Source organism: Oncorhynchus nerka, linkage group LG13 (genome assembly GCF_034236695.1).
Source record: "Oncorhynchus nerka isolate Pitt River linkage group LG13, Oner_Uvic_2.0, whole genome shotgun sequence".
Taxonomy (NCBI): Eukaryota; Metazoa; Chordata; class Actinopteri; order Salmoniformes; family Salmonidae; genus Oncorhynchus; species Oncorhynchus nerka.
In genome coordinates, this window is record NC_088408.1 from 28,626,992 (window position 1) to 28,643,780 (window position 16,789).

The following is a 16,789-nucleotide window of genomic DNA, read 5'->3' on the forward strand; positions in this document are numbered from 1 at the left end:
CATGCACTTTTTCATGAACTCTCCCTCATTAAAGGGCCGGGCTGATTTTGCGATCTCTGCTGCCACTATATAACTAGCCTTTACAGCAGCCTCGCTTTGTGATGTGGCTTTTTTAAACATATTCTGTTGTGAAACCAAACTTCTTTTCATCTCCTCTACTTTCTGGCTCCTTTGAGTCATGTCCAGGTCCTTGTATTTGTCATGGTGTTTCGTTTCATAGTGTCGTCTAATGTTGTACTCCTTACTTACAGCCACGTTGACTCCACAAACAAGACAAACAGGTTTGTCTTTTACATATGTAAACAGATATTCTGCCTCCCACTTGTCCAGAAAGCTCCTGTTTTCTGCCTTTCTTTTCGCCATTTTTGGGAAGGGTTAGCTCGCTGACAGTTGTAGCGTCTATATTGCTATGACTACTGTCACAGAGGAGAGAGCGTTTCTGGGTCCTGTCCTGATTGGCGTGCGAAAACAGCAGAGCATTATGGGATTCGTAGTATTAGTGGTGAATGCGCTGTATAATACCGGCGGGCCAGCTCTAGTAGTAATTTGGTATTGTCTCGCGGGCCAAATATAATTACCCCGCGGGCCAAATTTGGCCCACGGGCCAGAGTTTGACACCCATGCCATAGAAGGACCCTTTTTGGTTCCAGGTAGAACCCTTTTGGGTTCCATTGGTTCTACCTGGAACCAAAAGGGTTATCCTATGGCAACAGCTGAAGAACCATTTTAGGTCCTAGAGAGCACCATTTATTCTAAGAGTATATAGTTAAGACTTGGCCAACAATACTCATAGTAGGAGGAGAGATGATTTGTACGTGTCATGTAAATTCACATGCTCATTTATCTCCTGTTAGCTAATGATGTGTTTGACGGCATTTTTCCACATCAGCTGTTTGTGCCGCAGCCCGGGGGACAGATGTGTGGTGATGCATGACGGCTCCCGAAGCATGGACTGCACCCCCGACGTCTCTGCAAAGGTCCCCATGATGACCTCCAAGTGACCCGACCTCCACCATCGGAGTTGTCAGGAGGTCTGGGGTGTTCCTCCTCTCAGCTCACGAGGGGTTATGAGTCAGGGAAGGGTGGGGCGGCATCGCCTGTGAAGAGTAGAGAGGAAAGAAGGTGAGAGGGGATAGGGAATGAAGTGTGGTGAAGTTAATAAGGTGGAGCCAATTCCATTTCAGAAAATGAATCAAAGTGTCGGTGCAGGGACAATCTAATCTGGTCATTCTTGTGATATTTTATTGCAAAACAATGTTCTTTCAGTCCTGAAAAAACGAGAGTATGATGCCCAAGAAAACAAATACTGTCCAAAGCTCTAGACTCATACTAATCTGGATCATCTGCTGACTGCTGCTTCCATCTACCAAAGTTCCAACAGTCACAACTCAACATGGTGTGTGCTCTGACATTGAGGCTTGGACCACACGTTAGAGACAGGTACTGTCTGGGGGCAGGTTCTCAGCTGTGACTGAGCTGGTTGCCAGATTTAGACCTGAGCTTGTTAGTAATGAAGATATGCTATAAACTCCTGCCTGGGCTCCTTTTGGCATGTGGCTGCTCTCCCACGGCCCACTGTCACCACTCTGATCTTCACGGTGAGGGTAGAAATATAACACATAGAACAGATACAACACTCTGTGGCATAGGAAACATCATACAAACACTGGGAGCAATGTTTGGTTGATGATTCCCACTCTATAGGTTCTATTTCTATAGCAAGATTGCTGGTTTGTCTGGTTGGCAAACCAAAACAAATTATGTACTTACAGCATTCTTTTGAATTCATCTATAAATCAAATCAAATCAAATCAAATTTTATTTGTCACATACACATGGTTAGCAGATGTTAATGCGAGTGTAGCGAAATGCTTGTGCTTCTAGTTCCGACAATGCAGTGATAACCAACAAGTAATCTAACTAACAATTCCAAAACTACTGTCTTATACACAGTGTAAGGGGATAAGGAATATGTACATAAGGATATATGAATGAGTGATGGTACAGAGCAGCATACAGTAGATGGTATCGAGTACAGTATATACATATGAGATGAGTATGTAGACAAAGTAAACAAAGTGGCATAGTTAAAGTGGCTAGTGACATAAGAATGCAGTCGATGATCTAGAGTACAGTATATACATATGCATATGAGATGAATAATGTAGGGTAAGTAACATTATATAAGGTAGCATTGTTTAAAGTGGCTAGTGATATATTTACATCATTTCCCATTATTAAAGTGGCTGGAGTTGGGTCAGTGTCAATGACAGTGTGTTGGCAGCAGCCACTCAATGTTAGTGGTGGCTGTTTAACAGTCTGATGGCCTTGAGATAGAAGCTGTTTTTCAGTCTCTCGGTCCCAGCTTTGATGCACCTGTACTGACCTCGCCTTCTGGATGATAGCGGGGTGAACAGGCAGTGGTTCGGGTGGTTGATGTCCTTGATGATCTTTATGGCCTTCCTGTAACATCGGGTGGTGTAGGTGTCCTGGAGGGCAGGTAGTTTGCCCCGGTGATGCGTTGTGCAGACCTCACTACCCTCTGAGAGCCTTACGGTTGAGGGCGGAGCAGTTGCCGTACCAGGCGGTGATACAGCCCGCCAGGATGCTCTCGATTGTGCATCTGTAGAAGTTTGTGAGTGCTTTTGGTGACAAGCCGAATTTCTTCAGCCTCCTGAGGTTGAAGAGGCGCTGCTGCGCCTTCTTCACGACGCTGTCAGTGTGAGTGGACCAATTCAGTTTGTCTGTGATGTGTATGCCGAGGAACTTAAAACTTGCTACCCTCTCCACTACTGATCCATCGATGTGGATAGGGGTGTTCCCTCTGCTGTTTCCTGAAGTCCACAATCATCTCCTTAGTTTTGTTGACGTTGAGTGTGAGGTTATTTTCCTGACACCACACTCCGAGGGCCCTCACCTCCTCCCTGTAGGCCGTCTCGTCGTTGTTGGTAATCAAGCCTACCACTGTTGTGTCGTCCGCAAACTTGATGATTGAGTTGGAGGCGTGCATGGCCACGCAGTCGTGGGTGAACAGGGAGTACAGGAGAGGGCTCAGAACGCACCCTTGTGGGGCCCCGTGTTGAGGATCAGCGGGGAGGAGATGTTGTTACCTACCCTCACCACCTGGGGCGGCCCGTCAGGAAGTCCAGAACCCAGTTGCACAGGGCGGGGTCGAGACCCAGGGTCTCGAGCTTGATGACGAGCTTGGAGGGTACTATGGTGTTGAATGCCGAGCTGTAGTCGATGAACAGCATTCTCACATAGGTATTCCTCTTGTCCAGGTGGGTTAGGGCAGTGTGCAGTGTGGTTGAGATTGCATCGTCTGTGGACCTATTTGGGCGGTAAGCAAATTGGAGTGGGTCTAGGTGTCAGGTAGGGTGGAGGTGATATGGTCCTTGACTAGTCTCTCAAAGCACTTCATGATGACGGAAGTGAGTGCTACGGGGCGGTAGTCGTTTAGCTCAGTTACCTTAGCTTTCTTGGGAACAGGAACAATGGTGGCCCTCTTGAAGCATGTGGGAACAGCAGACTGGTATAGGGATTGATTGAATATGTCCGTAAACACACCGGCCAGCTGGTCTGCGCATGCTCTGAGGGCGCGGCTGGGGATCCCGTCTGGGCCTGCAGCCTTGCGAGGGTTAACACGTTTAAATGTCTTACTCACCTCGGCTGCAGTGAAGGAGAGACCGCATGTTTTCGTTGCAGGCCGTGTCAGTGGCAATGTATTGTCCTCAAAGCGGGCAAAAAGTTATTTAGTCTGCCTGGGAGCAAGACATCCTGGTCCGTGACTGGGCTGGGTTTCTTCTTGTAGTCCGTGATTGACTGTAGACCCTGCCACATGCCTCTTGTGTCTGAGCCATTGAATTGAGATTCCACTTTGTCTCTGTACTGACGCTTAGCTTGTTTAATAGCCTTGCGGAGGGAATAGCTGCATTGTTTATATTCGGACATATTACCAGACACCTTGCCCTGATTAAAAGCAGTGGTTCGCTTTCAGTTTCACGCGAATGCTGCCATCAATCCACGGTTTCTGGTTTGGGAATGTTTTTATCGTTGCTATGGGAACGACATCTTCGACGCACGTTCTAATGAACTCGCACACCGAATCAGCGTATTCGTCAATATTTCCATCTGACGAATACGAAACATGTCCCAGTCCACGTGATGGAAGCAGTCTTGGAGTGTGGAGTCAGCTTGGTCTGACCAGCGTTGGACAGACCTCAGCGTGGGAGCCTCTTGTTTTAGTTTCTGCCTGTAGGCAGGGATCAGCAAAATGGAGTCGTGGTCAGCTTTTCCGAAAGGGGGCGGGGCAGGGCCTTATATGCGTCGCGGAAGTTAGAGTAACAATGATCCAAGGTTTTACCACCCCTGGTTGCGCAATCGATATGCTGGTAAAATTTAGGGAGTCTTGTTTTCAGATTAGCTTTGTTAAAATCCCCAGCTACAATGAATGCAGCCTCCGGATAAATGGTTTCCAGTTTGCAAAGAGTTAAATAAAGTTCGTTCAGAGCCATCGATGTGTCTGCTTGGGGGGGGGATATATACGGCTGTGATTATAATCGAGGAGAATTCTCTTGGAAGATAATGCGGTCTACATTTGATTGTGAGGAATTCTAAATCAGGTGAACAGAAGGATTTGAGTTCCTGTATGTTTCCTTCATCACACCATGTCTCGTTAGTCATGAGGCATACGCCCCCGCCACTCTTCTTACCAGAAAGATGTTTGTTTCTGTCCGCGCGATGCGTGGAGAAACCCGTTGGCTGCACTGCCTCGGATAGCGTCTTCCCAGTAAGCCATGTTTCTGTGAAGCAGAGAATGTTGCAGTCTCTGATGTCCCTCTGGAATGCTACCCTTGCTCGGATTTCGTCAACCTTGTTGTCAAGAGACTGGACATTGGCAAGAAGAATGCTGGGGAGTGGTGCGCGATGTGCCCTTTTTCGGAGTCTGACCAGAACACCGCCTCGTTTCCCTCTTTTTCGGAGTCGTTTCCTTGGGTCGCTGCATGCGATCCATTCCGTTGTCCTGTTTGTAAAGGCAGAACACCGGATCCGCGTCGCGGAAAACATATTCTTGGTCGTACTGATGGTGAGTTGGCGCTGATCTTATATTCAGTAGTTCTTCTCGACTGTATGTAATGAAACCTAAGATGACCTGGGGTACTAATGTAAGAAATAACACGTAAAAAAACAAAAAACTGCATAGTTTCCTAGGAACGCGAAGCGAGGCGGCCATCTCAGTCGGCGCCGGAAGTCACTGGACTTGGGGAAATATACATTATTTCCCCATGCATCTTGCCTAGCTCTTTGATTTGTACCCTCGCTGTGTGCCTGTCTGACCTGTGCAACATGTTGCAATAAATTTTTTGATCTCCACTGTGCCTTGCGTATGAAAGTGACAAGACTGACAGCTTCTCTGGGCACGGCAAATTAATTTATTAGGATCATTATATTAGATATATTAAAAGAAAGGACAATATATTAAAACAAAGGTAAAACATAAAAACAAAGGTAAAACAAATGAAAATGCACATACTGTAGTTTTACTTAATTTCAGCTGCTTGACGTGATTGTGGGTTAGATTTAACGTTAGTTGGCTAGCTAACTAGCAAAGCCAAGAAACATTAGCCTAGCCATTCTCCATAACTTTATCAACTTGACAATCAGCTGGTTTTTGCCTATTTATAAATTATTTATTAAATCATCATGTATTGAAGTTTTTGTCTCTTGTCATCATTGAAACTCTGCTTGCTAGCTAGCTAGATGCCAATGATTTGTTTAGCATACCAACGTGGAATGAATAGATTGAACGACTGTAAAAACATCAAAAAATAATTAAATACTAGGCTGTTTGGTTAGAGACTTCAAAACCTAAGAACTAACAACTGGCTTTTGCCTGGACTATATCATCTGGTGGAAAGAGGAAATAAAACAAATGTACTAATTCAAATAAAACAAGCAAGTGTCACACCCTGATCTATTTCACCTGTCTTTGTGATTGTCTCCACCCCCCTCCAGGTGTCGCCCATCTTCCCAATTATCCCCTGTGCATTTATACCTGTGTTCTCTGTGTGTCTGTTTGTCAAGTCAACCAGCGTTTGTGTCCCTCTCAGGTGTCTGAGAAGATCGTCAATCTTCTCAGACACCTGTTCGCATACTTTGGACTAGTCAAGGAGCTTGTCTCGGACGAAGGCCCACCTTTCACAGCGAAATATTTCAAAATGTTTCTCAAGAACAACAGAGTAAGGCACATCCTGTCACCACCTTACCATCTGGCATCAAACGGGGCAGCGGAGAGAGCCGTGCAAAACTTTAAGAAGGCCTGGACTAGACTCGAGGATCAGTCTGTGCCCACCCACCAAAGACTTCCCCATTTCCTGTTTACTTACCGTAACACACCAGACAAAGTAACAGAACGTACACCAGCTGAACTCTTTCTGAAACTTCAACCACGTACCCGTCTGACATTGTTGAACCCAGACTCGTCAAACAGTGTGGCAAAGCACCAGATATAGCAGAAGAAAGCTCATGACAGACACAAAGACAGTCAGAGATTTCAAAGAGGGAGAGAGGGTGATGGTATGTGACTTAAGACACACCAAGTGCCTGTGGAATCTTGCAACGCAGAGGACCCTTGACTTACCAAGTCCAAGTTGATCATCGCTATGTCGACGTTCATGTGGGTCATCGGCTATGGTCCAACGCCCTAGCAGAGACATGCCGAGAGAACAAGAACAACAATGACCCCCCAGGACTATTCTCCTGACTGTGGACATATGGGGGAGACAGAGCCTGACCTTCCACCCGAACCTGGCCCACCACCGGAAGCCCAGGAGGAGCGGAGATATCCTGTTCGACAGCGAAGGGCACCTCAAAAGCTTGAACTGTGAATTGAGCTATTTCAGGAGGTAACGAACAGTAAAACAAACAAACACTTTTAATTTTTAAAAATTTAACCTTCATTTTAATAAAAGGAAAGAAAAAGGACATTACCTGGGCTAGTTATTAGTACAGAATCCATCTTCCGGGTAGAATAATCCCCTGGATTTGTGCTGGGCTCTGGAAAATCTGCTTCAACCCAGTAGTTGAGAAATGCTTATGAATGCATTGTTCAGATATTACATTAGTATTTCCCTTGTTCTCTGGAAGTTAAAAGCTATGGGGGAGGAGTGTAGTATTGGTTATCTATATCTGTCTATATTAGTTACTATGCTGTTACTAAGCAGTAATGTATTAAGGCAGTATTATGTTACAACGCCTAATAGAAGTGCACATGCGCGCTATTGGCCCGGGAGCTGTAGGGCACGAAATGTTCTTACTAAACGACAATAAACTGTACTCCCGTCTCCAGGTAATTACTCCCTGTAATTTTCTCCAAAACACAAATATTACACCCGCCATCCCAGGATCCTGAGCCTGTGTAGGGACCTGATTAAAACTGAAAAGCAGGCTGATTTAGATGAATTAACATTTCGTTACTGATAGTTTGTATGGAATTTTAAAAAATGTATTCGATATTTTTACCCCGCATTTTTTTCCTTTTTGGATCCTTATTATCCACCTGTACGGTAGGTGGCGGAATGAACATATAATTGTTGCAAACGCTATTAAGCGAAAGAATAAGAAGCAGAGGGCAGGAGCAGCAGTAGCAGCAGATGAACCCACTACTGCCCCCAGCTGGAATAACAATCATGGTACCGTTAGTGAGGTGGTGCATCATCCAAGGTCCAGTGAAGATACAGTACTTCAGTATTCATTCCATAGTCAGACATATACACATTTTATTGGTTCAGCACAAATACATATTATATTAACTAATGCAATTGCATTTTTCTTATCCTAAATATTATGATAGACAATTATAGAAGTTCAAGAAAAAGCTAACGAATAATATGCTTAGTTAGGCTGCAGGATAATACAGCTAGCTAAATATCTACATTATTATCAATGTAGCTTACACTTTTGTTGTAAAAAGCCATTTATGGCTTCAAAACATCTGTCAAGAATGTCGAGGATACTGCTCCAATAAGTGCACGTTGTTCTTGCACAGTAAGCTCGAGCGTGCGTAGCGTTTTGGGGAAAGGACGGGAGAGAATCTGACTGAACACTTTGACACGATGAACTGGGTGGACCCTTCTTCAAATTCAGGCTACGGGGGGTTTAAGACGGTAGCTAGCTAGCAAGATAGACAACGCAGCTGGACAGCAAGTTAGGGATACTTTTCGGCGAATCATCAATTTCATAATCTCAAGTCAACCCACGGTAATAGCGTTTGCGACCACTTCTTCATTCACAATTGTAGTTGTCTTTGAGTGATTCAATGAGCCAGCTCGAGCTAATGTTATTAACCAGCTAACGTTATTAAATAGCTAACGTTACCTAGCTAACCAAACAACAGCTTGTTGTGGCAAGCTAAGCAAACTACTGCTAAAATAACGTGGTGCTTGCAAATTGACGTTAACAATATTAGCAGAGTTTCCAAACCTACTGTATTGTCTTTGATATTAACTAGTTACTTGGTGTTAAGAGGGGAAATTATTAGCTAACTGACAAATGATGGCTAGCAGCAGCATCTAGCTAGCGTATGTGTCAATATATGTTAGCTATCTCACGTTAATTGTTTTGCAAGCGAATATGCTGTCAGATAGCTAGCTAATAAAGTGGTTGGTTATAGTTAATCATAATCTAGCTAGCTGGCCAGCCTACTTGTTAAAATGCTAGCTAGCTACACATGGGTTAACGTTACCAGTTAGCTAGCTTAGCTGACAGTTCATCAGTGAGAATTTGCATGTATAAACAGCCTATGAACAGAGACAGAAGGCAGATTGTCATCTAGCCAATGTTTAACAATAATTTGCTTACAGTAGTTGCCTAATGTGCCAACTGTACAACCTAGCTACAAGCTAACCTAACAACATTTTTCACAGGCCTAAGGATATCCTGCGGTTTTCCTTTTGTGTCTGCCCCCGGAAAAGCATTACTTTGGGGGTCTCTCCCAACTAAACCTCTACACTGGATTAGACAGAACCAGCTCGTAGAGAACAACGACGCCTGGTGACGAATATTGAATATGACAGGTAAGCAATATCTGCAATTTCCCCAATAGCTTTAATACTGTAGTACACAAGAGGGTTATGCATCCTGAATGCAGTGGAGGTCATTTCTAAGCTGAACTGCTGCAGAGGCTGAAAAGTCCCTGAGCTGCTTAATCAAAGTCTTCAGTGAATCACTCAAGGAGGTGCCCCTGTCCCTCTTATGTGATAGGTTGTCTGTGTACTAGTACTAGTGTGTATGTATTTGTGTCTTGAGTGTGTCCAGGTTCAGTGTATGAAAAAATACATCAAACAGACGTTTCCCCAGCGTTGGTGTCTGCTGGCAAACCTCTCGCCAAGTAGTTGAAAGGCTGCCTCTCTGATCAGTCAATCAAATTTATTTATTAGAGGGGCAGCAGGTAGCCCAGTGGTTAGAGCATTGGGCCAACCAAAAGGTTGCTAGTTCGAATCCCCGAGCTGACAAGGTAAAAATATGTCGTTCTGTCCCTGAACAAGGCAGTTAACCCACTTTTCCCCTGTAGGCCGTCATTGTAAATAATAATTTGTTCTTAACTGACTTGCCTAGTTAAATGTAAAAAGGGCCTCATTTTTTTTATCAGCAGATGTCACAGTGCTATACAGAAACCCATCCTAAAACCCCAAACAGCAAGCAATGCAGCTTGTTCTCTCTCTCCCTCCCTCTCTTTCTCACACAGAGAGACAGAGGGTGGATAGTGAAGCCCATTGTGTTAGTGAGATGTTTATTAATGAGAGAGGGATAGAAAGGGAGGCAGAGCAGCTATAGAAGGGGCTAATCGCTAATCTCATAGTGCACTGAAAGCCAAGGCACCCAGGCTGTTCTCTGTTAGCTCCTCCACTAGCTGAAGAAGAAACACAGGACAGAGACTCTGAGGGAGACACAAGTTGTCTTCGGCAGAGGCCATAAGGGCTGTGTGAGTGTGTGTCTGTGAAATTCTTCACATTGGTTGGAGCTGTATGGAGGGTGTGTGTGTGGTGTTTTGTTGCTGAGGTTTAAGCTGGTGCGTATGTGTGAAGGGCGTGTTGTTAGTGGTCAATCCATGTGTTAAGGATTTGACAAGGTGGGTTATGGATATGTGTGTTTCTGTGTTAAGAAATGAACAGTCTTTAGTTAGTGTTGTCAGTGACACTACAGGCTTGTTTGAGGCTCTGAGCGGTTGTGTAGATTTACGACAGGACTGATTTGTATGCAAGACTAGAGAGTAATTTTTTTGTCTTGTCATTGGAACTTAATTTTATATAGCCTAGCCTATGTTTGTATGTGTTCCAGCGTATCAGTGTGTGTTTTTGTGCGAGAATTTGCTTCTGTGTGTGAGAGACTAGCTGTGTGCTTGAGTGTGTGTGAGCCGGTGTGTGTGTGTGTGTGTACCCACCATGCCCCTGCCAGTGCCCGATGTCCCGGCCTCTCGGAGGCTGACACTGGACTGTCGTTTCCTCCTGGATCATCGCGTTGGCAGGGGTAAGAGGTCCCATCTCCACCTCGCACTCTCTGTGTCTGTTTCTCTGTTCCTCTAGTTTCTTCCCACTTCTCTCTTCCTACAACTGTCTTTTTGTTTCACTGTGGCTCAGAATTTTTCCACACTCACACTTGTTTACCTGTGCAGTTAAAAAAAAAAAAAAAGTACAATATTAATATCTCAATTACCCTTTTTGAATCTGTTCATCTTAAGACGTATTGTTTGGAACAGTATACTCTACAAGTACATCACATTTCCATAGTGGGTGCTCTGCTAATTTTGAAGTTCTGATCCATTTTATGAGCACCACCAACACAGTGAATGGTAAATGGATTCAAAGGGAACTCCCTGTGCTGGTGGTTTGCTGAATGTACAATCCTAAAGCAGGGCTGTGATTGGTTTATAACCTATAATATATATTTCTATGTAAAAGAAAAATGGGTCATATCATTAAAAGAACCAGAGAGCAACTCTGGAAATGTTGTGTGTCTGAAGAGTATATTGTTTCAAACAATATAATGTAAAAAAAATATCAAAAAGGGTCGTTTTGAGACATTCATACTAATGTATTTGAAAAATAGTATTTCAGAATCTAGACACTCCATATTTGAGGGCACACTATAAGGACTATGCTGTAGGTCTTCAAAGGCTTAAAATGGCCACTTTCATCATATTGATTTTCAAAAAAATGGTTTGTGATATAAATGTAAAAAGCATGTTAATCGGTTAACCGCCCAAAATACATTTGATTGGTCATGCTTATCGGTCTATAGGTTAATTTAGTGGAATTAAATAGGCAAATGTGTATTTTCATTAGTCCTCATTAGGGATGCACCAATATGACGTTTTTGACCAATAGCCTTGCCAAAAAAAACAATACCGCTATTCACAATTTTAATGGCCTTTTAAGCATTCTAGTATAGTTAACACACACACGGACCCAGCGATCTAAGGCACTGCATCTCAGTGCAAGAGGCGTCACTATAGTCCCTGGTTTGAATCCAGGCTGTATCACATCCGGCCGTGATTGGGAGTCCCATAGTGCGGCGCACAATTGGCCCAGCTTCGTCCGGCCCATCATTGTAAATAGGAATTTGTTCTTAACTGACTTGCCTAGTTAAATTAAGGTTACACCACACTGACGAAAAAGTAATTTTGTTGGTATTTACGTATTCTTAAATCATTGCAGGATTCCTAAATCATTGCTAAGAATAATGAAAATGACTGCAAGATTCTACTGGTCATTGTTTTCAGGCTGGTTATATTGGTGCTAGCTAGGTACCAAGCTAAAGCTAGCTACCCCAGGAGTTGCGGTCAAACAAATTATGCTTTATTACAAACGCAGTATTATAAACACATCGTTCGTGGCCGGTGTTGCTTTTTTGCAGACTTTCTTTGTACAGCTTTGACAGTGCTACTGTTTATTTTTTGACACGCAAAAACACAAATGGAATTCCTTAGTATGTACAGTGGGGCAAAAAAGTATTTAGTCAGCCACCAATTGTGCAAGTTCTCCCACTTAAAAAGATGAGGCCTGTAATTTTCATCATAGGTACACAGACAAAATGAGAAAAAAAAATCCAGAAAATCACATTGTAAGATTTTTTATGAATCTATTTGCAAATTATTGTGGAAAATAAGTATTTGGTCACCTACAAACAAGCAAGATTTCTGGCTCTCACAGACCTGTAACTTCTTCTTTAAGAGGCTCCTCTGTCCTCCACTCATTACCTGTATTAATGGCACTTGTTTGAACTTGTTATCAGTACAAAAGACACCTGTCCACAACCTCAAACAGTCACACTCCAAACTCCACTATGGCCAAGACCAAAGAGCTGTCAAAGGACACCAGAAACAAAATTGTAGACCTGCACCAGGTTGGGAAGACTGAATCTGCAATAGATATGCAGCTTGGTTTGAAGAAATCAACTGTGGGAGCAATTATTAGGAAATGGAAGACATACAAGACCACTGATAATCTCCCTCGATCTGGGGCTCCACGCAAGATCTCACCCCGTGGGGTCAAAATGATCACAAGAACGGTGAGCAAAAATCACAGAACCACACGGGGGGACCTAGTGAATGACCTGCAGAGAGCTGGGACCAAAGTAACAAAGCCTACCATCAGTAACACACTACGCCGCCAGGGACTCAAATCCTGCAGTGCCAGACGTGTCCCCCTGCTTAAGCCAGTACATGTCCAGGCCTGTCTGAAGTTTGCTAGAGAGCATTTGGATGATCCAGAAGAAGATTGGGAGAATGTAATATGGTCAGATGAAACCAAAATATAACTTTTTGGTAAAAACTCAACTCGTTGTGTTTGGAGGACAAAGAATGCTGAGTTGCATCCAAAGAACACCATACCTACTGTGAAGCATGGGGGTGGAAACATCCTGCTTTGGGGCTGTTTTTCTGCAAAGGGACCAGGACGACTGATCCGTGTAAAGGAAAGAATGAATGGGGCCATGTATCGTGAGATTTTGAGTGAAAACCTCCTTCCATCAGCAAGGTCATTGAAGATGAACTGTGGCTGGGTCGTTCAGCATGACAATGATCCCAAACACACCGCCCGGGCAACGAAGGAATGGCTTCATAAGAAGCATTTCAAGGTCCTGGAGTGGCCCTAGCCAGTCTCCAGATCTCAACCCCATAGAAAATCTTTTGAGGGAGTTGAAAGTCTGTGTTGCCCAGCAACAGCCCCAAAACATCACTGCTCTAGAGGAGATCTGCATGGAGGAATGGGCCAAAATACCAGCAACCGTGTGTGAAAACCTTGTGAAGACTTACAGGAAATGTTTGACCTCTGTCATTGCCAACAAAGGGTATATAACAAAGTATTGAGAAACTTTTGTTATTGACCAAATAATTATTTTCCACCATAATTTGCAAATAAATTCATTAAAAATCCTACAATGTGATTTTCTGGATTTTTTTCTCATTTTGTCTGTCATAATTGAAGTGTACCTATGATGATAATAACAGGCCTCTCTCATCTTTTTAAGTGGGAGAACTTGCACAATTGGTGGCTGACTAAATACTCCCCCCCCCCACTGTATGTCATGAAGCTAATAGCAGTGACGCTATTACTGTGTAACTCCGGTAGGGCAACATCTGAAACATAGCGCACTTGGTGGTGTGTACCGGGGCTCGACCAGTCGGTGAAAGCCAACATCACCCACGACAGAGAACGGTAGATTGTCAAGCGCAATGTATTCCATTATCTTGGCTTTAATCGATTTCACCTTTGAGTTGGCTCGCTGAAATTTTGTTCCTCTTTCAAATGACCCCTCGACTTGTTGACTGCTCGATCCACACAGCAGACATTGTGGGCTAGGTTAGGAATGCTGTGTTGCACACACAGCGCAAAATTTTATATGCTGTTCTATAGGTATGCACGTCAGCTTTGACATTGGTTTTGCACATCGGGGCATTAAACTTGACATCGGCCGATACTGATGTTGGCATTTTTAGCTAATATCGTCCGATTTCGACATTTTCACCGATATATCGTGCATCCCTAGTCTTCATGTATTTTGTTAATCACACACACACAGCATGCAGAGCCTAGTTTGAGGAGTGAAATATAGCCTACCACATGTCAGACAGCGTGAGAGTAGCTCCTCAAAAAGCTGGTAATTGAGTAAAACGTGCTTTTATAAGCCCAGTCAATGCGCAACAAATAACAATTCTAAATGCAATCCCGTGTTTACTGTTTTGATGGCCACAATTTAAAAAGTGCTACTATTTTTATTTCTCTATCTGAACTCGTAATTAAAGAGCGCCATGGGTTATAGACAATGATAGGCAGGCAGTCAGCGCGTCACCAACCACTACAATGTCAGCTTGAGGCAGTATAATTGTCTGAAACCTGGACGCTTTACTTTACTTCAAATTATGAGGCCTGTCTTACCTTGCTTCAAAGTAGTCTAGTCAAAATCCAACCATAGAAACGTGGAAGCAATTATTCTAAAAATAAAATTGATTGGTTTTCATATAAACTTTCTTACGTTGTCCAGAAGCCAAAGGCACAATCCTAGTCATATTAGCAACCCATCCTAATTGTTGCTATGAGATCCCTAAGGGATTTTCTAATGGAGATGTTCATCTCTATCCCAGAACCGCTCGCGTTAGGTGTTCTGTTTACAACTGTGTTTTCCTGAGAATTGCGTTTTGGTAAATGTTTGAAAATGACGTTTTATTAGCGGCATCATTACAGGAGTTGCATGTTCAATAATAGACTATCTGCGTTGCTTCTACATTTGCATTGCTTGCTCTTTGGGGTTTTATGCTGGGTTTCTGTAAATGAGGAAATGGGAAGACTGATGGTGGATGGGGTGATGCAGGCAGAGGGTGGAGAGAGGGAGCGAGGGAGAGCAAGGGAGCTGAAGAGTGAGTGGGTGGAGGGTTTCTTCCTCACAGCCCCTGTAGGTGCAGAGCTGTCCCCCCCACCCCTCTCTCTCTCTCTCTTTCCCTCTCTTGTGTGTGAATTGTGATTGGATGGGAGGTGTGTGTGCGTGTGTGTGAATCAGCGTCATTCTCTTGAGACTGAGCGATTGGGAGCGCAAACGGGAAAATCCAAGGTCATCGCAACACGCTTCTCGCTGATGCTGTCTGTCAGCCTTCTCGTACATGCGTGCGTATGTGTGTGTGCATTTTTATTGCAGGGAGCAAGCTTGTGTGCCTACAAGACTGTGTGTGTATATGACCGTGCACATATGTATTAATCCCAAAGAACACTGTGTGTGTGTATTTTTCGGTGTCTTGTTTGCACAGCAGTGTGTGTGTGTGTGCGTGTGACTATCCGTGACCGCATCAGAGAAGCTGCAGGCAGATAGTGAAACGCGTCAGCATCGTGATCGATGTATGGTAAGAATGCTAAGTATCCTTTTCTCTCTCTGTGTGTGTGTGTGTGCTCCTGCGCAATGTAAATCGTCCTCCGTTGAGCCAGTTTTCCTACATTCTCTAAAATCCATGGTTTCTTATCGTCCCAGTGATGGTCACTGCTCTGGACAGTCTGTATGATATTTTATGCATGTAGACTAGTATGTGACTTGTATGTGACTTGTATGCATATGGAACCGTATAAAATATGGTACTCTAATAGCGTTAACTGTAGTGTTGTGGTGGTACTGAAGAGGTGTCCAGCTGTGTCTGATCATGTACGTTCTAGGTGAACTATGTAAGTTGCTGCTTATCGTCATCTTCTTATACTGTCCCTGAAGTTGTATACGTCTGCTGGTCCTCTATGGTATATTGACATGTTTGTGTGGGCACATCAATATGTGTGTGTAATACACACTCTTATTGCACTAGCCTAATACATGTGTGTGATACACACTCTTAATGCACTAGCCTAATACATGTGTGTGTGTAATAGCCTAACACAGTCAACCCTGCTGAATGATCAGGGAAAAAATGCATAGTTACCTATCGCAATATTCTTTTTGGACAATATTATATTGGTACTTTGACTCCAAGTATTGATTAAAAAAATCTAATAAAAAATATATGTATATGAGCGCTAGCTAGCGCTAGTCTGCTGGACCTGCGCCAAAACTCTGGTATTATTCATCCTAGAGCTTGTTCTCCATCTTCTTTTGAAATAGTTTGCACTTTTATGTATTTCCCTGACTGATGAATACAACTTGTTTTCTCATGCTCTCTTGTCCCTCTGCAACAGACATGGTGAGCAATGTGTTTGGAACATCGAATCGCAATAATTGCGATACATATAGAATCATGAGAATCACAATACATATCGTATCATGATAATATCGAATCTTTAGGTCCCTGGCAATTTCCATGCCCTACTAGCTGTACTGCTAATATATAATTTTGCTGTTCAACCACACACACTGGCTATTGACGTGTGTGTGTGGAGGTTGTTATGTTCCAGGAGGCTGTTGTTTATTGAGATAAATCACTGTATTGATGTTGGTCCATTAGCTAAATGAATGGCTATCCACTGTTAATTTAGCTAATACAGGATGTTTTTCATTCTTTCCATTAGTGCTTCAATATGCTGCCATTCATTCAGCTGTGGTATGAATGCCACATGCCGAGTCTTTGAGCTCACATTCAGTTCAGTGCATTACTGTACACTATAGATCTGTATTGATCATGTTCATGCAGGTCCGAAGGTACATAGTTTAACTGAGGTATGATGAATGACGTACATATAGCCTAATGATATTGTGTCGTGTTCAGCTGTGCTCATCCAGCATGTTTTCTCTCACCCACACAGCATTTGACACGTTCAATGAA

General features: G+C 43.5%; 1 protein-coding gene across 3 annotated transcripts in view; it reads left to right on the forward strand.

Moving 5' to 3' along the window:
- Positions 1–8,057: 8,057 nt before the first annotated feature.
- The window catches only part of efr3bb (EFR3 homolog Bb (S. cerevisiae)), a 66,424-nt gene continuing 57,692 nt past the window's right edge, over positions 8,058–16,789 (forward strand). The window contains exons 1-2 of one of the 3 annotated variants that reach the window (XM_029676400.2): positions 8,058–8,259; positions 8,925–9,074. In XM_029676400.2, the coding sequence (XP_029532260.1) occupies positions 9,068–9,074 (7 nt within the window). In that variant the 5' untranslated portion in view covers positions 8,058–8,259; positions 8,925–9,067. Of the gene's footprint in view, positions 8,260–8,924; positions 9,075–10,331; positions 10,528–14,916; positions 15,392–16,789 lie in introns of those variants that run through there. The other 2 variants (XM_029676399.2, XM_029676401.2) reach the window with 2 other exon arrangements.